The following is a 27,675-nucleotide window of genomic DNA, read 5'->3' on the forward strand; positions in this document are numbered from 1 at the left end:
CAGCTGGATAAAGTTCAATAAATGATCAGATCTTGACATACAGCACGTCAGTCCATCACAACACTATTAAATCATGTCATAATGTAGTGAAAACATCATTTAATATAAGAGAGGAGATTATATTGTACTGCAGAGCTGCAGCAGAACAGCAATGAAAGTTAAAAATACGTCACACAGTGTAACACTCCCTGTCGTCTGGGGGAAAGTCCACTTTATCTGATGTGATCCTGTTTAGTCGTCTGTGGTGTGACACTTCACTGCCCGCCGTAACAGGTATGTCAGCTTTTATGAACATGATTATTATCTTCTGTGCTTTTTAACCAACGTTTACCGACACTTGATCTAAAAGAAATGAAAAAATGTCTCTAGAGTAAGAAATAAACAGATTAAAGTGTGAGAGCTAAAAAGGTCGGACTACTTCCTGAAGGTCTGTTTGAAGAAACCACAGATACGTGTGTGAAGTCCACACATCACTGACAGAGTCTGATATATTTCAGTCTCTGGTGTAAAAGTGCAACATTTGCTGTAAAATCAAAGAATGAATGTGACTCATGTTCAGTGTGGATGAACACAACAGATGAAGAGCAGCGGCTGAAGAAAGCAACACAACCAAACGCTTCACCAGAGAATTAATCAAAAGACATTTAATATTCAAACTGATTCAGTTTCACAGTCAGGAGCTCGTCTTACAGTCACACGATCATCTTTGAATGCCAATTTGAGGAGTTTGTAAATTGGTACGATTTTCAGAAGTCCAGATGTTTCAGCTGAAGGATGGACGATCCCTCGAGCTCTGTAGCTTCAGAGTTCTGGTTTTCCATCACACTGTTGTCCTGCTTCTTCTACCACACTGCTGTACAGGTAACTTACAATCACACCTCTCCCTTCAGTGTTCAAAGTTAATACGAAGTCAGTGAAGGTAAAAATGTGTTGGAAGTCTTTTTTGATCGATTGCTGCATCATATGGATGCAGCTGAACTCTCTTTTCTTTGTACTTACACATTTAACTACACTTCCCAGGTCACCCTCAGGTAGTTGGTCCACCTCGGCCAATACTGGCATCCGTTGGTGATGACATCATTTTGCCATGTCGTCTGGAGCCTGCCACGGATGTTGCTTCCACAGCTGTGGAGTGGACGCGACCTGATCTGAAACCCAGATTTGTCCATCTGTGGCGTTCTGGTCAAGAGCTTCTAGGTGATCAGCATCCGTCCTACTCGGGAAGAACATCGCTGTTCATCGACAGACTGAAGCACGGAGACATTTCAATGAAGCTGTCCAGAGTGAGACTGTCTGATAAGGGAACATACAGGTGCTTCATTCCCACAATGAATATAGACTCAACTGTGAAGCTCGTCTTTGGTGAGTGAGCACATGTTTATTTTTACATCGAGCCCTCCACAGTCGATCCTGCACTGGAGCTGGAACCATGCTGCCATCTTGTGTCTGAATAGTGAAGCTGGTCTGAGTATTTTATGAATTATGTGTATAACCTGCATTATAACATGTTATATGTTGACATGCAACCAGCAGTTAAAGCTTGATGAGCAGCGTCAGGCGTACGAGCCACACAAGATCATTTTCGGCTGGAAACTGTATGAAAAGCACATGAAGCTGAACATGAATCGTCCGGCTCATTAAAGACGTATCGACATGAAATAAAAACAATTATCCATCATTTCTACTCTGCTTTAGGTTCGGCCTCCTCACCTGACATAGAGATTTCCAAAGTCAGCAACGGGGCGCTGATACAGTGTAAATCCAAAGGCTGGTATCCAGAACCTGAGGTGTTCTGGCTGGACGCTGAGGGAAACCTCCTCTCTGCTGGACCTACAGAGACAGTCAGAGGTCCTGATGACCTCTATACTGTCAGCAGCAGAGTGACTGTGGAGAAGAGACACAGCAACAGCTTCACCTGTAGAGTCCAACAGAACCACATCAACCAGACCAGAGAGGCACTCATACATGTTCCAGGTAGGAAAATTGATTCATGTAGCTAAATGTAGAGTTTTACTCTTTAAACACATCTGTTTTGTGTTTTCTAATTTCAGATGGACTCTTTTTGGTCCAGTCCAGTTCTGCTGTTCGCATCTCCATCTACTTCACCGTGTGCTTCATGTCCATTTTTGCAGCTCTCTTCATTGTGTGGAGAGGGCGACAAAACACAACCAGTAAGTTTGCACTCCTTCATGATGTTGTTAAAATTGTCTGTCCAGAGGATATTTTATTTCGTTCACTGTCTTCCTTCTGCTCTCACCGTCTTCCCTGCTGCTTCTTAATATCTTCAAGGAGGCTGCAGATTCACCACAGCAGACACTGATATACGCTACTTTACCTTCATTGTTTAGCCACTGATATGATTCATTGTTCATCTTTAGCACATAAATATTTTCTGAATAAAGAGAAACTTAGGAGTTTCCAACTAAACCCACTCCTCTCCTGTCCACATAGAAACCACAACCAACAGCAGTGAACTTCAGCTGCTGATGGACGGACAGAAGCTCATGACAGGGAGAGAGAAAATGGATTATTTGGAGAACACAAAGGCTAAACTTGATGAGGACTTACAGAAGACTGAGGGAGAACTGGAACATGTAAAACATGTGATTACAACACTGAAAGAGCAGAAGGAGAATCTGGACGAGCAGAAAGAGAAACTCATCACACTACAGCAGGAGGAGAAGACACTGATTAAGGAGAAGGAGGAGAGTCTGGAGAAGAGCAGAATGCTGGGCGGAGACAAAAAAAAGGGGAAGTTTGAAAAAACCAAACAGTATCTGGAGGACACAAAGACAGAACATGAGAAACTGTTGGAGAACACAAAAAATCTATTGAAGACAACAGATGATCTGATTACTGAGATGAGAGAAAGGAAGGCAAAGCTAGAGAGAGATAAGGAGCAGATATGTAGAAAGCTGAGAGAGACAGAGAGACTGAGAGAAGAGACTGAGAGACAGATAGAAAAGACTGAGAGAAGAGACTGAGAGGAAACTTCAGTCAGAGAGAGACGATGAAACAAACAAACCATCATCCAGTGATCCTGTATGATTCTTTTACTTTACATGTATCACAAAGTTTGATGTCATGAACTGTGATTATGATCTCTAGTGTCATCAGTTTCAGCAGCCTGCCTGTGTTAGTCCAACGCAAGGCAGAGTGTTGCCTGTTTCATATTCACTGTATGTTGTTCTGTAATTTGTGAAGCTGATTCCTCCTTCACTAACATCAATAATACTGTGTAAGTATGTGTGATTATGATCCCAAATGATTTGTATCTGTATCAGCTCTCCCTCACATTTCTCTTTCTTCTTTTCTCAATGGTTAATTTTAAACTTATGTATATTTAGATTAAATACTTAAATCTGAGTTTTTATGTTAATATTGACTCTGTAAAAAACATGAATGTCTTCACCCGGTCTATTATTTACTGTGACGTCTAAAACAAAACCTAGAAGAGAAAGTAAAGCTGGTCTTTGGAAACAGAGTCGTGTCCTGTGGTCTGAAACCTTTTCTGCCTCTGTCTGATAATAACCACTGCACACAGTAACAAGACAGGCAGAGGACATGATCTTATTTGGAGGGATGCCAAACCCAGCAAGGCATGCTGGGATATGAACTACTTTATTATCTTCATAACCAAAGTATCATCCAATAAACTACCCTCAGTGTTACCTGTCATTTACTCTTTAGTTTCATTCAGTTGGTTTGTTACCTTTGCATTTGAGTGGACGTCTGTTATTTTGTGATAACTCCAACATTAACATGTTTAAACAGTCCTGAAGGTGAGGTCAGTATAACAGCAGTGATCTGAGGGGGAGAGTCTCTATATGAAGTGCTGCAAAGACACACACACAGAAAACAACATGGCTGCTATTATACTAACATATTCAGATTGGATCTAAAGAGAGTAAAAGTGCTTATTGTGTATTTTGTTGAATAGTGACTGATTTGTCCAGCTGGATAAAGTTCAATAAATGATCAGATCTTGACATACAGCACGTCAGTCCATCACAACACTATTAAATCATGTCATAATGTAGTGAAAACATCATTTAATATAAGAGAGGAGATTAAATTGTACTGCAGAGCTGCAGCAGAACAGCAATGAAAGTTAAAAATACGTCACACAGTGTAACACTCCCTGTCGTCTGGGGGAAAGTCCACTTTATCTGATGTGATCCTGTTTAGTCGTCTGTGGTGTGACACTTCACTGCCCGCCGTAACAGGTATGTCAGCTTTTATGAACATGATTATTATCTTCTGTGCTTTTTAACCAACGTTTACCGACACTTGATCTAAAAGAAATGAAAAAATGTCTCTAGAGTAAGAAAAAACAGATTAAAGCGTGAGAGCTAAAAAGGTCGGACTACTTCCTGAAGGTCTGTTTGAAGAAACCACAGATACGTGTGTGAAGTCCACACATCACTGAAAGAGTCTGATATATTTCAGTCTCTGGTGTAAAAGTGCAACATTTGCTGTAAAATCAAAGAATGAATGTGACTCATGTTCAGTGTGGATGAACACAACAGATGAAGAGCAGCGGCTGAAGAAAGCAACACAACAAAACGCTTCAGCAGAGAATTAAATCAAAAGACATTTAATATTCAAACTGATTCAATTTCACAGTCAGGAGCTCGTCTTACAGTCACACGATCATCTTTGAATGCCAATTTGACGTGTTTGTAGATTGGTATGATTTTCAGAAGTCCAGATGTTTCAGCTGAAGGACGGACGATCCCTCGAGCTCTGTAGCTTCAGAGTTCTGGTTTTCCATCACACTGTTGTCCTGCTTCTTCTACCACACTGCTGTACAGTTAACTTACAATCACACCTCTCCCTTCAGTGTTTGAAGTTAACCATGCTGCCATGCTGCCATCTTGTGTATGAATAGTGAAGCTGGTCTGATTATTTATGAATTATGTGTATAACCTGCATTATTACATGTTATATGTTGACATGCAACCAGCAGTTAAAGCTTGATGAGCAGCGTCAGGCGTACGAGCCACACAAGATATAAAATACAAAATACAAGTAAAAAAAGGAAAGCAGAGTCCATAAAAGCAAAGGCAGGTGGTCAAAACTCAGGCAACAACACTGAAATCCATGAGTGTAACACAAAACAAACCAGGGAGACACAAGGAAAACAGGAAGTAACACAGGTAGACATGGGCAGAACACAGGACTGGTGAGACAAACACATGAACCAACCAAGAGTGGGGAGAAACCAGGCTTAAATACACAGGGAGTGATTCACTAATGGAGCGCAGGTGAGGAGCAAATGGGGCGGGAAAACAGACAAAGGAAGCGTGAAGTGAAACGTGAAACATGAGGATATAACTACAAAATAAAACAGGAAAAAACCCAAACCATGACAAAAACAGTTTAAGGTACAAAATGTCCTCTGCATTCATGTGAACAGATTTGTGTAGTCATACGACTCCCTTCCTTGTACGTATGGTTTCTGTTCCTGTATTCAGTAAGGTGTATCTGCTCTCAGTAACCTACAAGACACTACACAGTACCATCACAATGGGTAAAACATTAACACTCTTGTTTGTGAACTCCACTCAACAAGACAGTGGCCAGTATCACTCTCAGTTCTGCTTAATCCATTGTAAAATAGAAATGATCCTTTGTAGGTTGGTACCTGCAAAGGGAACTGGTACCACTGAGTAGCTGGATCCTCCTGGTTCTGTTGTGAAGACAAATTACATTTCAGTTTTTTATTTACCCCAAAAACTCAAAATTGTATGACCCTAAATAACATTGAAATAACATCTGTTGTGTTACCTTTTCATGGTTGACTTGTCAATAATCCCCCAGACTTAAGACGTGGTAAACGGGTTGATGGAAGGATTCATCATCTGACAAAGAGACAATTTAAAGAGCCTGAGACCTACACTAATACATGGTTCAACATTTATTTGAATACTGACTGGTTTAATCAGGCTTTTCTCATGAGACAGGCCATCCACAATGTTGGTGTTGTTTTAATCATTATTATGCAGATGATACACAATTTACAGTCTGGGCTAAAAAACACAATTCCTCAAACATTTTAGAATGGCCGTTGATTTTTGTTATTTCTTCTTAACAAGTCGACATCTACAAAATGTTAGCATTACTTGCACATCAGCGTCAACATCTTGGTTTTAATGCATTATTTAATTTGCTTGTTTTCACAGTTTGGACAGATACACTTAGTGTGGTGTAATTTCTTTCATGTTATTTTGATCTAACAAAGTGTATCTGTGAGAAAAATAGGGGTCCAAATCTGCTACACTACACGAGTCTGCTGATTAGTAGTCTGACCTATTGTTATTTATAAAAATACTGACCACCGACTAAGTTGAAGCCTTCGTATGGCTTGAAGTACTTGGTGTCCTGACCAAAATAGATATAGCGAGTGCATTGTCGGGCGGCATTTTCATGCTGGCTACTTGACAGCAAGCAGCCGCTGTAACTGTGGCAACAGCCACAAGAAGAGCAGCTACCGAGTGTGAACCGAGGGGCCCATTGTTGTTTACTGTCTGTGGGTTTCTCGTGTGGTTAGAAGATGCGCTGACTTTTGTGAGAGCCAACACCTTAAATAGACACAGACTTACGCAGTTTAAAAATGAAAATGTCACAGTAGAAATTCAGTGGTTTTCACCATATCACCAAAACAACAAGTGGTGCTGCAAACTTCGCCCTAAAGGAAGGTTGCCTTTAACACTCAGTGACATATTTTCATTAACTAGCTTTTTATAATAAAGGTGTTATATATTGCATTTTGTATTCCTCTGTGTCAAGTTGTTACCTTCCGTCTTCCTGGGTTTGGTGACAACAGCATATGTCGCCTCAGTATAGCTCGGAGCAGCTACACTCGCCCCTTCAGACACTGAAACATAATACAACACAACAACTTACACATAAGGAGCATGTAGTATGAAGGCACACAACAATTTACAAAAACAAACACTTGCACAAAATAAAAAAATGACTATAACATAAAGAAATGTATGAATCGTTTCTTATTAAATATCATTCTACCAGTGGAGGATGGGTATTGTTTTTATAAACCAGCACTTGATAACATTGACAACACTGACTTGACAACAGTTTTAACAGCTTGAAACATCAGCTAACATTTGCTCTGGCTAATGCGTTGGTTAAGTTACATACTGACAATCCCCACATATGTTGAGAAGCGGTTGGTGTGTGTTGGTGCTGCTCACCTGTTTGTGGAGAAGAGGACGGCTGGCTGGGGTAAGAATAGGTTGTGGTATCTGTTTGGAAAAAAGAAAATGTGTTAACATGTGACGCCATCAGTGCTCACTGGCAAGTTTTAACACGCAGAACTACCAACTTTTAGTATGCTCGGTGTCAATCACTGAGGTTAACTGTCTTTATATTTCATCTCTGTACCTCTGATGTTTGTTTGACGTTTCCGACACGTCAGTAATCCCACCAACAGCAGCAGCAGAGCCAGAACACCGAGGCCACTCCAGAGCAGCAGAGACAGCAGAGGGGAGGACGAGTGAGACTCTTCATCAGCGACTGGAGAGATAATGGTAAGTGCAGCTTAAGAGACTTGATCCTAATGCTGTAAAAGGCATGCCTTTTGATTTCATTACATTACATCAGATAAAACATTATGTCCAATCCTTCTGAAGTAACTTTAAACATATCCTCTGAAAATGTACATTTGTGAACATCCAGACCTCAGCATACAGTAGGCAAAGTACAACTTAATACAGTTACACAAATGTATGTTGAACCACTGGTACTGTATGTCTCACCTCTGACAGTCAGCCAGCTCCCTGGTGATTCAACCCCAGAGATTTTGCACTTGTAGAGTCCTTCATTAGACGTAGAAACTGTCTCGATGGTCAGGTTTCCTGTAGAGCTGCTCTCCATGAAGTGGCCATCTTTGGAGAATTCAGCGGTGATGTTGGAGGAAGTCATCTTGTTTTTACAATACAGAGTGACAGCATCTCCTTGCTTCACAGAATGGACAGGACTCTCCAGGATCACAGCACCAGCTGATAAAACACATCTTAATTGTGAGGAAATTAGGACTTGTTATACATCAAGAATGACAAATAAATCCTTCTTTCATGTAGAATGAGAACTGGCACCATTTAAAGAATGCTGTATAATTAATTAGCTGTTCCTGTTCTACTAACTATCACTGGATCAAGCAAGGCTGGTTCTTAAGTGCTTTTCCCCACTATGGTTTCTAAGCAGATTTATGTTTGCATAATAACGATTTCTTCTAAGTGTGAGTCAAACTGAATCAGATATGTGTATCATGTCTCAGTGTTGACCCTTGTTGATGTTTTACTGTTTGCATACCAGTCACAGTGATGTTGACGGTGCTGCTTCTCTTTCCTCCTCCTATTTCACACCAGTATTCTCCACTGTCTGATGTCTGATAGGCATTTTTAATTGTGCATGGTCCTGTTGATGTCGACCAGTGAGGAGAACATGTTTTAATAACTCCTTTGACCTTCCTCATCACTCTCCACCCAGTCTGTCCCTCCAGTCCCTCACAGCTGACTTCAATGGGCTCATGTTGAAAGTGCTGCTGCCTGTTTGGAACAACCTGAGGGAAAGCTTCATCCACGACAGAGACGCAGAGAAACAAAGAATGATATATATAGATATTATAGTCGGACTAAACTGTCAAAAGTTTTTCTTGAACAACATTAATACAGCAATCCAAATCTGACTGCTACTTACCAGCTTCTTGAGAGTAGCTGAAGTCAACTTGTACGATGAGCAGCAACAACACCATCATCACTGGAGAGATAAGAGAGCTGTGTGCTGTATCATACCTGCCATTTAGCATATAACCAAACTATAACACGTACATGTCTGCAGCATTTTCTCCATCGTTGCCAAAGAATTGTGAGTCTAGCGAGCACATTAAATCAAGAAACTCTTCAGGTCCACATTAGACAGAGTAGTACTCACACAGTCTGATGCAGAGAGCTGTGACCTCCATGCTGCCTCACTTCTGACGGTCTGAACATCAGACTGAAGCAAAAGTATCATCAAGTCAGAAGCTGCTCCTCCTCTTCCTGTTTCTGGTGTGATGACTGAGGAAGCAGAAGGTTTCTGGTCTCTGACAGACAGAGCGGCTATGACTTTAAATACAGCACAGCGTCAACAGGTGGTGACAGAGCACCTGACTTTTAGAGCATATAAAGCAACTGGTGAGCAGGAAACAAAATATTAAATATTTTAAACACAAAACGACTTTTGAAATCTGTACATAAGGATAAATCTCGAAGAAATCATAAAGATACAATTACTAGAAAGCAAGAAAAAGAAAGAGCATCATAAGCATCATCATTGGATGTCCTCCTTTGAATGGGTGGTGTATCTGTTGTTTAAGGGTTTTTCCATCAAAAATAAACAAACAACCAATAAAAAAACATAAAAACAAAAAAGAAAATATGTCATATAAAGGTAACACCACCAAGGGTCACTTTGTGTTGTGAAGTGTTGAGGACATACAATAAGGGCTCAGTTAATGGTTAATAGTTTTTTATTGTTCTTCAGGAATCGGATACAGCAGTAACACAACTGCAAACTAGTGACAATATTCAATCACAACAACAATAATGGCACATGTAACAGTCACTCATCTGCATCACATCCACAGCTGCAACACCGTGTCAACAGAACAATGCCAATGTCACATATCAGCTATAACAATATCAAATGTTTTTGCCTTGAAATGACAAAATAGAAACAACTGAAGGAATAATGTTAAGAACATTGACTAAAGGAAGCAAATTAAGCTTTTCCATGATGTTAAGTTAAACTGTCTTTCTGCATTTTTTTCAGTCTGTCTTGTCAATTTAGGCTTGTTTCGACTGATATGTATGTCCATTGTTGGGTGACAACTTCCAGCAGCTGTAGTAATTATTGCAGCTATAAAGAAGGAAAAGAGGAGTCCGAATAAGGAGGAGGTCGAGGACGGACGGTTGGGTAGAAGCACTGGACGTTCATTCAGGACAGCTTTACATTTTGTTAGTTAGTTAAATTATGGTTTGTGATGGTAACGGGACAAAATCTGACTTTTCACAAAGTGGTGGGGACACATCCCCAGCATGCTGTATCTGTGAGAAAAATAGGGGTCCAAATCTGCTACACTACACGAGCAGGGCCGTAGCCAGGATTTTTGAAATACCGAGGTCAACATTCGGCAGACCCCCCCCCAGGAAAAAAAACAAACAAACATGTTGCTGATGAAACATTTATTTTAGGCAAAACTGTTTAGTGTGTGTCTTTGTATGAGTGTGTTGCTGTAATCGTAAAATAAATATATATAAAACTATAACTGAAGTATTTGAGTGTGTGTGTGTGTGTGTGTGTGTGTGTGGTGTTGTTGCAACTGCAACTGAGATGATCTGTAACTGTATACATTAAGTGTTTGGTAGATATTTGCATGTTTTGTAGATCTAAAAAAGGCTTTTGACACAATTTGGCACAGCGGGTTATTTTTTACAACTTCTCCAATATGGAATTGGGGGTAAAATTTATGATCTAATCAAATCCATATATTCTGACAACCAGTGCTGTGTTAAAATTGGAAACAAAAGAACAGAGTTCTTCAAACAAGGAAAAGGAGCATCAGGGGTGCAACCTGTCTCCCACTCTGTTCAACATCTATATCAATAAAGTGGCCACTCTTCTTGAACAGTCCTCAAGCCCAGGATTAGATCTACAAGGCAAAGACATCAAATTCCTCATGCATGCAGATGACCTGGTTCTACTGTCCCCAACAGAACAGGGCCTGCAGCAGAACCTCTCTCTGCTGGAGACGTTCTGTCAAAACTGGGCGGTAGATATCAACCTTGACAAAACCAAAGTCACGGTATTCCAGAAAAAGGCCAGGTTACAGGAATCCAAACATGTTTTCAGGGTAAGAGGGACCACACTTCAGCATACAGTGGAATACAATTATCTGGGCATCACCATCAGTTCATCAGGCAGCCTTGACAAAGCAATAAATTCCCTCACAGAAAAGGCACGCAGCGCGACTGCAGCATCAAAAGCTCACTATATAAATTAAATCCTCCAGTTACAACTTGGCTAAAACTATTTAACAGTGTAATAAAACCCATCCTGATGTATGGAAGTGAAGTGTGGGGCCCTCTAATGACCCAGAGGCACCTCATGGGACACAACACCCACAGAGAAACTCAACCTTCAGTTCTGCAAGGAAATCCTCAAGGTCCACAGAAACTGTCCAAACCATGCATGTAGAGCAGAGCTGGGACACTTCCCTCTCTCCACATGATCAGAAGGTCAGTTCAGTTCCAGGTTCACTTAGCACAAGCTGATCCTGGTTCCTGTCACCACAGAGCCTTTCTCAGTAACAGCCTCTGTCCAGAGACAGACCCTCTGAGAAACACCAGAGAAACCTGCCACCTCAAAACCCAAGACCTCCAGACTCTCTCCAGAACTCACCTGCTGTCTACAGACGAAGAGAAGAAAGAGACTCACACTGACATTTGGAAGAATTATATCAAATCCATCAATAAACTGGATGCTGTCGCTCACTGGACAGAGAGTCTTCTCCAGCAGATCTCTGGTCAGATACATAACCCCAAACAAAGACGAACACTAACAATGTACAGACTCAGCGACCATCAGCTGCAGGTTGAAACAGGTCGGCATAAGAGAGAGTGGAAGCCCAGAGAATGAAGAGTCTGTAGACACTGCTCTTCAGGAGAAACAGAACCTGAGGCCCATTTTCTCCTCTCCTGCCCCCTGTACCAAACTGAGAGAGAGGTTTTCCTCCAGATGATGAGCTGTTAAAAGTCTGTCTGGGAGAAGATCCACAGTTTGTAAAGTTAGCTGCACAATATGTAACACTCTGCCATGAGACTAGAGAAACACACGGATGCACACGCACATAGGGTATACAATATAAATGTAAATATATACTTTTTTTATTTTTTATTTTTATTTTATTTGTATATATCTGATTGTGTGAGTTGTATTTGTTTTATTGATTGATGCTTTGGCAACATGGTTCTTGTGACGTTCATGCCAATAAAGCGAATTTGAATTGAATTGAATTGAGTGGAGATCCTGCTCAGGCTTCTTCTGTTCTGCAATGATATAAAGAATTCATTGAATACACATTCAACCCATATCAAATCAGTTGACTCAAAACTGTTGATAAATAAAGAATGCATATAGGTAACAATAAGTACAGTAATACCATCTTTGCTCCGATTCATTTACGGCTTTACTTGCACATAGTCATGTCCCCCCCAATAAAAATACCCTAAATTATTCAACAAATGTATTTTCAGACTTCACATTCTTCACATTTTAGATTCACGTCTAAAAAGAAACGCAGTACTTTTTGAATGATATGGCGAGCCTCTACGAAGGTGTGATTTATGGTGGCATGGTATGCGCTGCATACGGCAAAAAAAAAAAATCACGTTTGTGTCCCCCCCAATCCTGAATCGGATCTGCACCCCTGCATCAGATATTTGTCTCCTTCTGTTGCCTGCTCTCCTTCTTCGTCCTCTTCCTCATCCTGCTACTGCTCTTACTCTCCCTCTTCCTCTTTCTGCCTCCATGCTGAGGGAGCTGAGCTCACATCAGGTGTATTTGTAGTGCTATGGCTTAGACTGATTGGTCTACAGTGAGATTTTAAATGTTTTCATGTGTGTGAATCTGTGTGCTTTTCCAATTTTAGTTGTGTTTTGTATTTTAAGTAGATGTGTTTTCCCAATGATTACATGAGATTTCCTTTTTGAACAATGTGTCTTATGTAAAAAACAGTGTGTAGTGTTTTGCAAGAAGTGTGTTGGAGAATTTCAAACACAGTGCAAAGCATATGTTGTGTTTGTCTATAAAATACACTATATCAGAATTAAGATCCGTGTGGTCAGGACCAGCCGGTCTCTGGCACAGACCAGTGGTCACAACCACTAGAGGCGCTAAAGACACTGGTCGCGACCAGTGGCACAGTGGTCTTGACCAGCTGCTCTGTGATCTGTTCTGTTGTTTGGACCAGCTGAGTGATCTGTGGAGTGTTTGTTTGTTTGTATTTATTTTTAATACAACTTTTCCTTTTTCTCACTGTGTTCGCAGAACAGCCTAAATGTGAGAAGCCATAATCATTTGTCTTTCATTGTAGATTACGTGGTCTGTCCAGGGACCATGGTCTCTAGCGCCGACCAGTGGTTACTGCCACTAGGGGCGCTAAAGACACCAGTCTGTCTTGTGGTCTTTGTCATCTGCCTGTTGTCTTATCGAGTGGTCTTTGGAGTAGTTATTGTACATTTAATACACCTTCTCCCTTTTCTCATTATGTTGGCATCACTGTGCTGAATAAATGTAAAAATAAATAAATAAAAATAATTATCTTTTGTCTATCAAATATTATTGATCTTTACCATTATTAGAAATCATAATAGAATAGAACAGAAATAACTTTATTGTCCCCGAGGGGAAATTTGCACAGTGCTACAATTTGTTGCTTCACAGAAACAAGCATACCTCAACAACAGACACACATAAAAAAACAATTATAAAATCAACATAAAAACATCAAAATATGGAAGACACTATACATTTTAACACTGACAATGTGGCAGCTTAATTTTAGTTCTGTTGTTCAACAGCTTGATAGAAGTCGGGACAAACAATAACTTCAGTCTGTTTGATTTGCACTTTGGCACACAGAGTCTTCTTCCTGGTGGCAGAGTAACAATGATTAAATTATTATTATTAGTCGTAGTTGTATGAGTAGTGCTATCGATTATGCAGGTCCGTGTCTTCCTGACTGGTTTAAACTTTACCAATGTGTTGCATTTTAAAAGCTTGTCATATTCCCCTTTGTATCAAATCTTGATCTAGAAGAGTTGAGTTACAAAGCAACATCAAATGGAAATACAAAAATGTAAAGGTTTAATTAAAAATTCAACTTAAGTAGTCTACAGTACAGTAACAAAAGTAACAGTCGAATTTTCTTGATTGATCCAGCACCTAATCACTCGATGATCGTTCCAAGTTTATCTGTGTAAAATCTGGAAAAACATATGTCCAAACATTTATCCTAGACCATATTTGCTGTTCGTGGATTCAGAATGGCGTATGATCAATATGATCACACCTGGCATCAAAATTGGAAATTGCTCGTGATTGGCCAGGAACTGAATCACCAACTGTTTCCTCCATTGCATCGGTTTGAAGGCAGTGGTCATGCAGCCATGGCATGATCGAAAAAACAACTGAAAATGAATCTTCAATTCTCTTCAAAAAGGAGTTAAAGGAGGCTTAGTGGTCCTGATCGATTGATGATGGAAGACACGGACCTGCATAATCAAAAGTACTACTCATACAACTACGACTAATAATAATAATTTAATCATTGTTATTATGATTTCTATTAATAATAGTGATCAATAACATTGGATATTCAAACTATTATGGCTTCTCACATTTAGGCTGTTCTGCTAACACAGTGAGAAAAAGGAAAAGTTGTATTAAAAATAAATACAAACAAACAAACACTCCACAGATCACTCAGCTGGTCCAAACAACAGAACAGATCACAGAGCAGCCGGTCGCGACCACTGTGCCACTGGTCGCGACCAGTGTCTTTAGCGCCCCTAGTGGTAGTGACCTGGTCCCTGGACAGACCACGGAATCGGCTACAACCCTGCTGCTGCTCTGGCTGCAGCTGGGAGGGACTGTTGCGTGAGGACCGGGCCGCCTGTGGGTGCTTTGGCACGGGCCCACGGCAGCACCCGCTGCTCGTTGAACGATACGTGCTTTCACGCCAGAGTCTCCACAAGTCTGCGAATGCACCAGAAAACTCGCTAAATAAAGTTGGCAGCACTGAGTGAGCCAAAGCCTGCAACATGTGTGTAAGCATTCGGCAGAAACTGTAATATGAACAGAGAGAGAAAATGAAAGTGCAGTTGGAGGACACACACACACACACACACGTGATCATTTCCAGTAAACCGGACTGCTGATATGAGGCAGTCAGGTCCCTGCGGACTGATGCATTGTATTTGCTTTGTTTTCTGTGTTTGGATTAGAGGCGTGTTCTTGTGTTTATTCTGTTTCTCATTTCAACAATCTAAAAAGAAGAATACAGGTGCTCTGCAGACTCATTTAACTGTGTGTAAGATGCATTGATTAACTTGAGCCTAACTGAACGGATCTGATTTACAGAGGGCGTGGTGAAGTGCACGTCATTGTATCTGAGGCTGATTCTGGACTTTGGCCGTGCAGCCTGCTCTTTGAGACGAGACGACGGGGACACACACTAAACAGGTATGAAGCCTTTTTACAAGGAACTCAACTCAACTCATACACAGAACTTGTAATGGATTATTCTGGTGACATGTTTTACCTGCCGTTGTCATTATTTACAGCCTGTTTCTAGATTCATCTGCAAACTGACGTCATAGCTCTCTGTGGGTGTTGTTCCACCGACCAGTTGCTTAAAGAATAACTTAAGAAATGTGTTGTAACTTTTGGTAAACATCGTGTATACAAACAACGACCACACGGGAAAACGAAAGTGATTTCAGGGCGGACTGTGCGGGACACGGGGGTTTCCCCGGTGGGAGGGGCCATGAGATAAAGAAAAAGAAAGTGGGGGAAAAGTCTATCGCAGCCTGGTCCGCTGGGTCGGCCGGATATTGTGGTGATAGGCAGGCTATACCTGTGTTCACGGATCACTGCCTATGCTGATAGCCAATCACATTTCGTCCATGTGGGTAAGTCCCACCCATTTCAGCTGTCACTTGTCAATCTCAAAATGTTCTTCCGGCGGGGTATAGCACATATACACCAACAAGACAGTGTACAAGCATTGTCACAAGAAAGTTTGTTTTCAATCATAGGCTTCATTGTCTTTCCATCGATACCCGGTGGGCCGATTCTTTGTCCCAGTCCAGCCCTGAGGAGTGGCTGTACGCTGTGTTATCAGTGAATGGTTCATCTGCAACCAGTCACAGCATTTTACCTTCTATTTCACATTGTCAATCCCAGCACTCCTCTGGTTTAACTACAGTGTTTGGTTTCATTTATACAGGTTTAAATTGTATAAACTGAATTAAGTGTTACATCACAATGTTTAGGCGTTTATAACAACAGGTCACTGAATGGCTGAACCGTTTGAGCGTTTACTGCCTTCAGTTTTCTGACACTGCAGAGACTGCATGTTGGTTTGAGCAGTAGAGAAGATTGAACTGGTCTCACATGTTTTATAGTTGACTCGTTTTCTTTGTTTTTTCAGAGCTCCAGGATGATTCACATGAAGGACAGACTCCTCTTCAGACCTCAGCTCAGTGGCTTCACTGCATTGGTGTTACATCACACTGTCTTCATCCTTCTCCTGACATGTGCAGGTGAATTACACACTCACTGGGATGTTGTAGTAACAAAACAGTCACTTCTGGGTATAAAACTGTTGATTTACACTGTGGAGAAATGTGAAAACTGCAGAACTTGTTTATTCCTGTTGTCTTTTTCAGTCGTAACTGTGACAATAAAACACATTAGTCTGAGCTAACTGACCTTTCGACTGTGATAATTTGATGCACCAGACTGGTTAGTTAGCATCTTTGTCATCTCAGACTAACCTCTAGTTTTTGGTAAACTGAAGCTGTAAATTTCATTAGCCTGTGGTCCAACAGTTACATTTGGTCTCCAATGTAACGTTAGTGACAGTTTTGCTGTAAATGAGTGTGAGAAGGTGAGCAACCCCCCCCCCTTCTCACCGTCTCCTCGGGTGACGCCGGTGTGTGGCGTGGCCCACGAGGGAGCGAGGAGAGACTTGGCTCGGACATTTGTACACACACACACACACACACACACGCACACACGCACACACGCATACACTCCCACAGATTATTCTAAGGACTCTGAGTATGTATGAGTATTTTGATGTGTACGTTTATGATACGTGGGTAGTGTGCCATGCTGTGTTAACGTGGGTGGCGTGAGCCGTGCGCCGGCGTCGGGAACGCGGTGCGCCGCGGCTCGCACGCACCACACTCTCAACTCACCTATGACAGTGTTCACTCCTTTCTATCATCTGGGCGTGTAGTGAGGTACCCACTACTCGTCCCGCTCTTCATCTGTTCACTGGTAAAGACTCTGGTCCTGCACACACTCACATACACACACCTGCACTCACAGTCCGGCTCCACTGCTCCTCGGCGGAAGCGAGCGCCGTTGCAGGGGCGGTCTTTATTGAGCACGGGGCAAGGGGGGCGCGTCCCAGAGCACTCAGGGGTGTTGGTTTTGATAGTGTATAGTGGTTTGGGTGATTATTATGCAGAGGTTTTGTGTTGACATGTGAAATATTATGTGAGTTAAAAGGGGATGGTGTATTGTTTATTCTGGGGGATATTCATGTGTATAATGGCAGATGTGGACCATTTTGGTTTTGGTGTTCCCCCTCATTAATGGTTTGCCCCAATTGGGCTTAGCATGCTGCCATATTTAAGGGAGCTTCATTCAGCTCTTTGGGGGCGGGGGCTCTGAGAGGAAGTTGCCAGGTGCAAGGCTATGTGATCACCAGTGTTTGCTGTTCTGTGCTCTCAGAGTGTGTGTGTTTATTTTCATATTTGTGTGGAAAATAAAAAGCCTTTTTCTGGCATTTGACGCTTCGCTGGCTGGTGGTTTCATCTACTTACCTGGTTCTAGTCTGCCCGGATCCCCTTTACGTGAGGAGGCCACGGCGGTCCCTCACAATGAGTGGAGCTGTTCGGGACTCTTTACTGTGTTGAGAAGCTGAATTCATAAGCTATATTTAAAAGCCTTTCCTGGTCTGGTAATGGTGTTGTTGGTATAACATGAATGATTACTGAATCTGATTGTTTTGCAGTTTGATTGTATACTGGTACAAACTGCATCCAGAACATGTCCATAAGTGTGCATGCTGAAGTCCGACACTGACAAAAGATACCTCCTTCTCAGCTTGTATTACCAAATTGACCGCTGGCAATAGAAATGGAAGCATTACAGCCTTAAACAGTCCCTTTCCAGCTGTGGCAGTGCTTCCTTATGTTGATGTCAGTCGTTCATTCAATGACTGCAGGCCTAAGTCACTGACAGGCCGAGGATATATAGCAGAACAAACGCAAAGAAGAGTGTCTGTACAATACGACAATATACTTCAGAGAGGTGGGCTGTTGGACAAATGGACTCTCAGTCCACTGGGACGTTTTTCAGACTTATTGGAGTTTCAGAATAATGGGCCACTCAGTCGGGTCACTCAATGATTAAGTCTTTAAAGCAACTGAATATTGAGAATCTTGGGAAATTATGGGAAATTCAATGTGTCGTCATCCTATAATATCTTTCTTTTGTCTGCTGTTCATGAGAAATTGGTTACATATTTATATACTATGATCTCACTTTCACATAGTGGCATTAATCAGTCACGACTAAATGATTTAAACGACACTGAAAATACTGTTGTGCTGATATAGTGAACAAAAAAGACATGCTTTTTTCCCCTTAGGTGAGTCATCTCAGCCAATAGTGGCAATGGTGGGTGATGACATCGTTTTGCCATGTCAAATGGACCCTGCTGTGGACGCCAGTGACCTGACTGTGGAGTGGTCGAGACCCGACCTGGAGCCCAAGTTTGTCCATTTGAGGCGAGACGGTGTGGAGCTGGTACTTGAGGAGAATCCGTTGTACAAGGGAAGAACGTCACTGTCCACCAACAAACTGACGTATGGAGACGTTTCACTGAAACTCTCCAAAGTGAAACTGTCTGATGAGGGAACATACAGAGGCTTCGTTCCCACAAGTGGTAGGCCGACAGATTGTGCAGCTGAGCTTGCTGTAGGTAAGTCGACATTAATCTTTGTTGCACTTATAAAAACTATAATCATCCTGCAGAGGAACACATGCATTATATAGTCCCATGTGGCACAATTTAGATTGTCAGATTGTACTTTACCACTTGAAATGTACAAAAAAGGACAGTTGACTCTTTAAACTCTAAACTCTCTTTTAGGTTCTGTCTCCTTCCCCGACATAAAGATCTCTAAAGTCAGCAATGGAGTGTCGTTAGTATGTAAATCCAAAGGCTGGTATCCAGAACCTGAGGTGTTCTGGCTGGACGCTGAGGGAAACCTCCTCTCTGCTGGACCTACAGAGACAGTCAGAGGTCCTGATGACCTCTATACTGTCAGCAGCAGAGTGACTGTGGAGAAGAGACACAGCAACAGCTTCACCTGTAGAGTCCAACAGAACCACATCAACCAGACCAGAGAGACACTCATACATGTGTCAGGTAGGAAATGGTATTATCAATGTTATTACTTCATTAGTTGCATACAGTCTCGTCTTTTCAACACATATGGGTTTCTTTATTTTTCTTTAATTTCAGATGAACTCTTCATGGTCCAGTCCAGTTCTGCTGTTCGCATCTCCGTCTGCTTCGCTGTGTGCTTCATGTCCATTTGTGCAGCTCTCTTCATTGTGTGGAAAGGGCGACAAAACACAACCAGTAGGTTGAAACTTAAAGTTACTTTCACATAGAGCTGGGCATTATATTGATATTATATGGTGATCATAATATATGGCTATATATTGTTTCAGATTTTGGTAAGTATTATATCATAATATGTCAAAAGTGTTGTCTTTACCTGGTTTTAAAGCTGCGTTAAACTTAAATAATGTGATTTTATGAACTGTTCTACTTGTTCTAATCCATCCTTCCTGCTCAAAAATATAAAATACATTTTCTTGGCTATGATTTAAATGGTGAAAGGCAACACTGCATGAACAAAGAAGGTTTGATCTTCTAAACTAAACCCACTCCTCTCCTCTCCACATAGAAACCACAACCAACAGCAGTGAACTTCAGCTGCTGATGGACAGAGAGAAGCTCATGACAGGAAGAGAGAAAATACAGGATTTGGAAAACACAAAGGCTAAACTTGATGAGGACTTACAGAAGACTGAGGGAGACCTGGGACATGTACAACATGTGATTACAACACTGAAAGAGCAGAAGGACAATCTGGACGAGCAGAAAGAGAAACTCATCAAACTACAGCAGGAGTTTACCAAGGTGAAGATGAAGAAGCTGAAAAAGAATCTGCATACAACTCTGGAGAACACAAAGACAGAACATGAGAAACTGTTGGAGAACACAAAAACTCTATTGAAGACAACAGATGGTCTGATTACTGAGATGACAAAAAGGGAGGGAAAACTAGAGCGAGATAAGGAGCTGAAAAAGACAGAAGAGACTGAGAGGAAACTTCAGTCAGAGCAGGCAAAGATAGAAAACGAAACAAACAAACAAACCAACATGCAGTGATCCTGTATGATTGTTTTACTTTATCTTAAATCACAAAGTTTGATGTCATGAACTGTGATTATGATCTCTAGTGTCATCAGTTTCAGCAGCCTGCCTGTGTTAGTCCAACCCAAGGCAGAGTGCTGCCTGTTTCATATTCACTGTATGTTGTTCTGTAATTTGTGAAGCTGATTCCTCCTTCACTAACATAAATAATACTGTGTAAGTATGTGTGATTATGATCCTGAATGATTTATGGTACTCTGTATCAGCTCTCCCTCAGATTTTTTTTCTTGTTTTAATGGTTAATTTTAAACTTATGCATATTTAGACTGAAATACTTAAATATATTTGAGGAATTTTTATATAATTTTACCAAGATTTCATCTTCTGTCTGTCTATAAGCTCAAAACTAAAACAGGAGAACATTTTTGCAATTGTAGTTTCTGATGCTTCAGAATAACTGATTTTTTTTTTTTGCATTACTTGAACATGTTGACTTTGTGATGTTTTGTTTTTCTCATGAATAACACTTGCTCTCTGGTTGAAAATTGTGTATATTGAGTTTTATATACATTTTTTCACATACATCTCTCATGTCATGTTTTTTTTAACTTCTTTTTAGATGTGTGTGTGTGTGAATAAACCATATATGTGATTAACTGTAAAGAAATGAATTAATAAACCCAACCCATAAACCCCAAAGTGGTATCTCTGTGATACATACATATAGACAAAACAAATGAAGAATTATTATGCTGAAGGAAACATCTTAATGTCTCTCTAATATTTAAAAAAAGTGTTTTTGAAGGAGACACCACTAAAGGATGATGTGCACACTGAGCGGGATATGAATCACCTTGTTTAACCATCACTGATCTGAGTTTTTATATTAATATTGACTCTGTAAAAAACATAAATGTCTTCACCCGGTCTATTATGTACTGTGACGTCTAAAACAAAACCTAGAAGAGAAAGTAAAGCTGGTCTTTGGAAACAGAGTCGTGTCCTGTGGTCTGAAACCTTTTCTGCCTCTGTCTGATAATAACCACTGCACACAGTAACAAGACAGGCAGAGGACATGATCTTGTTTGGAGGGATGCCAAACCCAGCAAGGCATGCTGGGATATGAACTACTTTATTATCTTCATAACCAAAGTATCATCCAATAAACTACCCTCAGTGTTACCTGTCATTTGCTCTTTAGTTTTATTCAGTTGGTTTGTTACCTTTGCATTTGAGTGGACGTCTGTTATTTTGTGATAACTCCAACATTAACATGTTTAAACAGTCCTGAAGGTGAGGTCAGTATAACAGCAGTGATCTGAGGGGGAGAGTCTCTATATGAAGTGCTGCAAAGACACACACACAGAAAACAACATGGCTGCTATTATACTAACATATTCAGATTGGATCTAAAGATAATAAAAGTGCTTATTGTGTATTTTGTTGAATAGTGACTGATTTGTCCAGCTGGATAAAGTTCAATAAATGATCAGATCTTGACATACAGCACGTCAGTCCATCACAACACTATTAAATCATGTCATAATGTAGTGAAAACATCATTTAATATAAGAGAGGAGATTATATTGTACTGCAGAGCTGCAGCAGAACAGCAATGAAAGTAAAAATACGTCACACAGTGTAACACTCCCTGTCGTCTGGGGGAAAGTCCACTTTATCTGATGTGATCCTGTTTAGTCGTCTGTGGTGTGACACTTCACTGCCCGCCGTAACAGGTATGTAAGCTTTTATGAACATGATTATTATCTTCTGTGCTTTCTTTAACGAACGTTTACCGACAGTTGATCTAAAAGAAATGAAAAATTGTCTCTAAAGAAAGAAATAAACAGATTAAAGTGTGAGAGCTAAAAAGGTCGGACTACTTCCTGAAGGTCTGTTTGAAGAAACCACAGATACGTGTGTGAAGTCCACACATCACTGAAAGAGTCTGATATATTTCAGTCTCTGGTGTAAAAGTGCAACATTTGCTGTAAAATCAAAGAATGAATGTGACTCATGTTCAGTGTGGATGAACACAACAGATGAAGAGCAGCGGCTGAAGAAAGCAACACAACAAAACGCTTCAGCAGAGAATTAAATCAAAAGACATTTAATATTCAAACTGATTCAGTTTCACAGTCAGGAGCTCGTCTTACAGTTACACGATCATCTTTGAATGCCAGTTTGACGCATTTGTAAATGATTTGAGCGTTTACTGCCTTCAGTTTTATGACACTGCAGAGAGGCATCATCTCATGTTTGATAAGAATTCAAGATTGAACTGGTCTCACATGTTTTATAGTTGACTCATTTTTTTTGTTCTTCCAGAGCTCCAGGATGATTCACGTGAAGGACAGACTCTTCAGACCTCAGCTCAGTGGCTTCACTGCAGTGGTGTTACATCACACTGTCTTCATCCTTCTCCTGACATGTGCAGGTGAATTACACACAACAAACACATGTTCAATGACCACCATCAAAATATTAGCTATAACACCAATGTGTTTTTTTATTGTAACGGTCACATGAACATTGATATTGAGAATATAAAATGTCATTTAGTGGAGTTCTGTAGAAGGGCACACTGTAGACCGAATCACTGTAATGTTGTAGAAACAAAAACCACCTCCGGGTAGAAAACTGCTGTTGATTTACATTGTGGAGAAATGTGACAGTTCCTGTTGTCTTTTTCAGTCGTAACTGTGACATCCAAAGACAGACAATAAAACACATTAGTCTGAGCTATCTGACCTTCTACTGTGATACTTTGATGCACTATGTTGGTTTACCTCTAGTTTTTATGAGACTGTGGCCCAACTGGTGAATCAGGTCTCCTAGTTTTGCTGTAAATGAGATATAAAAACATCAAACATGGATTTTACATGTCTATCTACACATAAATCCTGAGGTGCAGAACTGTCCAAATGAATGGAGCTGTTCGAGACTCTTTGCTGTGTTAATGTCATAACAGGAGCTTCAGATTTTAAAATCAGAACTCATACGATCTTTCACCTTGTAATGAGAAGTTGAATTTATAAGCTATATTTAAAAAAGTAGCTTTTCCTGGTCTGGTAATGGTGTTGTTGGTATAACATGAATGATAACTGAATCTACTGATTGTTTTACATGTTTAATTCTATACTGGTACAAACTGTGTTCAGAACTTATCCATTCACTAACAAAGACCACGTCATCATTTAGCGCAAAGGCAATTTTATTGAAATGATCGAAGGCTTGATCGAGGTAGGTGGATGAAGGAAAGAGGGGTCAGGGAAGGAACCAGGGAGGCTGAGACTCAGAGTGGGGGTACGTCTCAATGAGCGCGCATCTCGATTGTGAGGCGGTGATGTCGAAAGCTGGCCTGCTTTGTGGTCCTGTCCAGGATAGAGGGTCTGGGGGGGAGGGTTGTGAGAACTTGAGATGACTGGGAGAAAAATAGTTAGGCTTGCCTATATACTGGTGTTGCGTTAAAGGGAACCGGGTGGTTTTGGTTAGATGGCTCAGGTGGCAAATGGTGCTGCATGCTGAAGTCTGACACTGACAGAAGATATCTCCTTCTTAGCTTGTATATGTTAACAAATTGACTGTGGGCAATAGAAATGGGAGCATTACAGCCTTAAACAGTCCTTTTCCAGCTGTGCCAGTGCTTCCTTATGTTGATGTCAGATGTTCATTCAATGACTGCAGGCCTAAGCCACTGACAGGCCGAGGATATATAGCAGAACAAACGCAAAGAAGAGTGTCTGTACAATACGACAATATACTTCAGAGAGGTGGGCTGTTGGACAAATGAACTCTCAGTCCACTGGGACGTTTTTCAGACTTATTGGAGTTTCAGAATAATGGGCCACTCAGTCGGGTCACCCAATGATTAAGTCTTTAAAGCAACTGAATATTGAGAATCTTTGGAAATTATGGGAAATTCAATGTGTCGTCATCCTGCTCAATTTCACATAGTGGCATTAATCAGTCACGACTAAATGATTTAAATGACACTGAAAATACTGTTGTGCTGATATAGTGAACAAAAAAAACATGCTTTTTTCCCCTTAGGTGAGTCATCTCAGCCAATAGTGGCAATGGTGGGTGATGACATCGTTTTGCCATGTCAAATGGACCCCGCTGTGGACGCCAGTGACCTGACTGTGGAGTGGTCAAGACCCGACCTGGAGCCCAAGTTTGTCCATTTGAGGCGAGACGGTGTGGAGCTGGTACTTGAGGAGAATCCGTTGTACAAGGGAAGAACGTCACTGTCCACCAACAAACTGAAGTTTGGAGACGTTTCACTGAAACTCTCCAAAGTGAAACTGTCTGATGAGGGAACATACAGAGGCTTCGTTCCCACAAGTGGTAGGCCGACAGATTGTGCGGCTGAGCTTGCTGTAGGTAAGTCGACATTAATCTATGTTGCACTTATAAAAACTATAATCATCCTGCAGAGGAACACATGCATTATATAGTCCCATGTGGCACAATTTAGATTGTCAGATTGTACTTTACCACTTGAAATGTACAATAAAAGGACACTTGACTCTTTAAACTCTAAACTCTCTTTTAGGTTCTGTCTCCTTCCCCGACATAAAGATCTCTAAAGTCAGCAATGGAGTGTCGTTAGATTGCAAATCCAAAGGCTGGTACCCAGAACCTGAGGTGTTCTGGCTGGACGCTGAGGGAAACCTCCTCTCTGCTGGACCTACAGAGACAGTCAGAGGTCCTGATGACCTCTATACTGTCAGCAGCAGAGTGACTGTGGAGAAGAGACACAGCAACAGCTTCACCTGTAGAGTCCAACAGAACCACATCAACCAGACCAGAGAGACACTCATACATGTTCCAGGTAGTGAACCGCATTATTGATGTCATCACTTCATGAGTTGCATACAGTCTCGTCTTATCAACACATATGGGTTTCTTTATTTTTTTAACCTTCAGATGAACTCTTCATGTTCCAGTCCAGTTCTGCTGTTCGCATCTCCGTCTGCTTCGCTGTGTGCTTCTTGTCCATTTGTGCAGTTCTCTTAATTGTGTGGAAAGGGCGACAAAACACCAACAGTAAGTTTGCACTGAAGGTATCTTCATCAAAGCTGGGCATTATATTGATATCATATGCTGATCATAATATATGGCTATATATTGTTTCAGATTTTGGCAATAATTATATCATGATATGTCATTAGTGTTGTCTTTACCTGGTTTTAAAGCTGCGTTACACGTCAGTAATGTGATTTTTCTGAACTGTTCTTGTTCTAATTCTTGTCTGTGACTTGTCTTTACCCACTTCATCATCCCTACAATGTTGTTGCAATATGTTAAAAGATGTCAAATTAGGTTTTTTTTTTTGGCTATGATTTAAATGGTGAAAGGCAACACTGCATAAACAAAGAAGGTTTGATCTTCTGAACTAAACCCACTCCTCTCCTGTCCACATAGAAACCACAACCAACAGCATTGAACTTCAGCTGCTGATGGACAGAGAGAAGCTCATGACAGGGAGAGAGAAAATGGATTATTTGGAGAACACAAAGGCTAAACTTGATGAGGACTTACAGAAGACTGAGGGAGAACTGGAACATGTAAAACGTGTGATTACAACACTGAAAGAGCAGAAGGAGAATCTGGACAAGCAGAAAGAGAAACTCATCACACTACAGCAGGAGGAGAAGACACTGATTAAGGAGAAGGAGGAGAGTCTGGAGAAGAAGCGAAAAACGAATGAACAAGAAAAAAGGATGAAGATCGAAAAAACCAAACAGCATCTGGAGGACACAAAGACAGAACATGAGAAACTGTTGGAGAACACAAAAAATCTATTGAAGACAACAGATGATCTGATTACTGAGATGACAGAAAGGAAGGCAAAGCTAGAGAGTGATAAGGAGCAGATATGTAGAAAGCTGAGAGAGACTGAGAGACTGAGAGAAGAGACAGAGAGACAGATAGAAAAGACTGAGAGACTGATAGAAAAGACTGAGAGGCTGATAGAAGAGACTGACAGACAGATAGAAGAGGCTGAAAGACTGAGACAAGAGACTGAGAGAAGAGACAAAGAGGAAACTTCAGTCAGAGAAAAGTAGAGACAGAAAACGAAAGAAATGATCCACCATCCTGTGATGGTCCTGGCAGTAAAATGCTTACAGACCAGCCCCAACCTACATAAAAACATTTACAAAGAACATGTAAATCTAGAGGGGATGCCCAATGAACCAATAAATGGACAATAAACCAATAAACAGATGCCTCTTCAGGGACAATCAAACTGAAATGTGCTCCTTCAAGCTCTCAAGTCCTCAGTGAAATAAAGTATTAGAACTGAAGGTGTGTAGGGGCTGGGGGGGTTCAAGGGGTTCAGTTAAGATAATCTGGAAAACAAAAGAAACCTGCAGGCGTCCGACTGTTTGCAAGGCAAGCAACACTCGCACTGATAAGGACGGCTCAAAACAACGAAAGATAGCAAGTCTGCCACATTCAGGTGATTCTGTATGATTGTTTTACTTCATGAAAATGTGATTATGATCTCTAGTGTCATCAGTTTCAGCAGCCTGCCTGTGTTAGTCCAACCCAAGGCAGAGTGTTGCCTGTTTCATCTTCACTGTATGTTGTTCTGTAATTTGAGAAGCTGATTCCTCCTTCACTAACATAAATAATACTGTGTAAGTATGTGTGATTATGATCCTGAATGATTTATGGTACTCTGTATCAGCTCTCCTTCAGATTTGTTTTATCTTCTTATGGTTAATTTTAAGTGTATGTGCATTTAGATTAAATACTTAAATATATTTGAGGAATTTTTAAAAGAATTTTAGATTTCATCTTCTGTCTGTCGATAAGCTCAAAGGTAAAACAGGAGAACGTGAGAAGGTTGAGAATAACTATTTTTTTTGCATTACTTGAACATGTTGCCTTTGTGATGTTTTGTTTTTCTCCTGAATAACACTTGCTTCCTGGTAAAAATATGTGTATTTTGAGTTTTATATACATTTTTTGGTAACACTTTATATTAGGGAGCACATATTAACCATGAACTAGTTTCTTATTAGCTTATTCTTATTAAGTGGTTTACAACAACTCCCTAACCCAACTCCCAACTCCTGTAGTTAATGGTCTAGTGGTTGCAGAATATGATCATGCAGAATAAGGCATTAGTAAGTGATTTATAATGGCTTAAAAACAGCCACTATGCTACTAATATGCATGCTAATAAGAAACTAGTTCATGGTTAATATGTGTTCCCTAATATAAAGTGTTACCCATTTTTTCATATAAATCTCTCATGTCATGTTTTTTTTTTAAACTTGTTTTTAGATGTGTGTGTGTGAATAAACCATCTATGTGGTGAACTGTAAAGAAATGAATTAATA

At 40.7% G+C, this 27,675-nt stretch overlaps 4 protein-coding genes across 4 annotated transcripts; 3 read left to right on the plus strand and 1 right to left on the minus strand.

Annotated features, from left to right (window-relative positions):
* Positions 1 to 774: 774 nt before the first annotated feature.
* LOC311251834 (butyrophilin subfamily 3 member A2-like) lies at positions 775 to 3,318 on the plus strand (the record flags this gene model as incomplete). Its single annotated transcript, XM_084344479.1, has 5 exons — positions 775 to 861; positions 1,032 to 1,362; positions 1,696 to 1,974; positions 2,052 to 2,171; positions 2,452 to 3,318. The coding sequence occupies 5 exons, from the start codon at positions 775 to 777 to the stop codon at positions 2,982 to 2,984; spliced, it is 1,350 nt and encodes a 449-aa protein (XP_084200605.1). The 3' UTR covers positions 2,985 to 3,318.
* A 1,319-nt stretch (positions 3,319 to 4,637) lies between these two features.
* LOC311251126 (uncharacterized protein) lies at positions 4,638 to 17,164 on the minus strand. Its single transcript, XM_084343442.1, has 10 exons — positions 17,052 to 17,164; positions 8,959 to 9,125; positions 8,725 to 8,784; positions 8,338 to 8,598; positions 7,782 to 8,024; positions 7,408 to 7,539; positions 7,218 to 7,268; positions 6,800 to 6,880; positions 5,791 to 5,864; positions 4,638 to 5,692 (listed from the first exon to the last, which is right to left on the minus strand). The coding sequence occupies exons 2-9, from the start codon at positions 8,987 to 8,989 to the stop codon at positions 5,809 to 5,811; spliced, it is 915 nt and encodes a 304-aa protein (XP_084199568.1). The 5' UTR covers positions 8,990 to 9,125; positions 17,052 to 17,164; the 3' UTR covers positions 4,638 to 5,692; positions 5,791 to 5,808.
* LOC311251835 (butyrophilin subfamily 3 member A3-like) lies at positions 10,745 to 20,571 on the plus strand (the record flags this gene model as incomplete). The annotated part of the gene is made up of 6 exons (XM_084344480.1): positions 10,745 to 10,918; positions 16,280 to 16,391; positions 18,515 to 18,811; positions 19,019 to 19,297; positions 19,394 to 19,513; positions 19,845 to 20,571. The coding sequence occupies 6 exons, from the start codon at positions 10,745 to 10,747 to the stop codon at positions 20,330 to 20,332; spliced, it is 1,470 nt and encodes a 489-aa protein (XP_084200606.1). The 3' UTR covers positions 20,333 to 20,571.
* LOC311251836 (butyrophilin subfamily 1 member A1-like) lies at positions 15,105 to 26,391 on the plus strand (the record flags this gene model as incomplete). The annotated part of the gene is made up of 6 exons (XM_084344481.1): positions 15,105 to 15,309; positions 22,646 to 22,754; positions 24,371 to 24,703; positions 24,876 to 25,154; positions 25,250 to 25,369; positions 25,748 to 26,391. The coding sequence occupies exons 2-6, from the start codon at positions 22,655 to 22,657 to the stop codon at positions 26,389 to 26,391; spliced, it is 1,476 nt and encodes a 491-aa protein (XP_084200607.1). The 5' UTR covers positions 15,105 to 15,309; positions 22,646 to 22,654.
* Positions 26,392 to 27,675: the final 1,284 nt, after the last annotated feature.

Source organism: Pagrus pagrus, assembly GCF_965226575.1.
Source record: "Pagrus pagrus genome assembly, chromosome: 22".
In the NCBI taxonomy this organism is placed as follows: domain Eukaryota; kingdom Metazoa; phylum Chordata; class Actinopteri; order Spariformes; family Sparidae; genus Pagrus; species Pagrus pagrus.

What these genes read in the sequence shown, in the direction of transcription:
- LOC311251126 (XM_084343442.1), bottom strand. Translation starts at nt 8,989, where the DNA reads ATGGAGGTCACAGCTCTCTGCATCAGACTGT. An exon ending in CAGCTACTCTCAAGAAGCTG is followed by an intron (nt 8,599 to 8,724) that starts GTAAGTAGCAGT and finishes TCGTGGATGAAG; the next exon opens with CTTTCCCTCAGGTTGTTCCA. An exon ending in GAGCTGGCTGACTGTCAGAG is followed by an intron (nt 7,540 to 7,781) that starts GTGAGACATACA and finishes TTATCTCTCCAG; the next exon opens with TCGCTGATGAAGAGTCTCAC.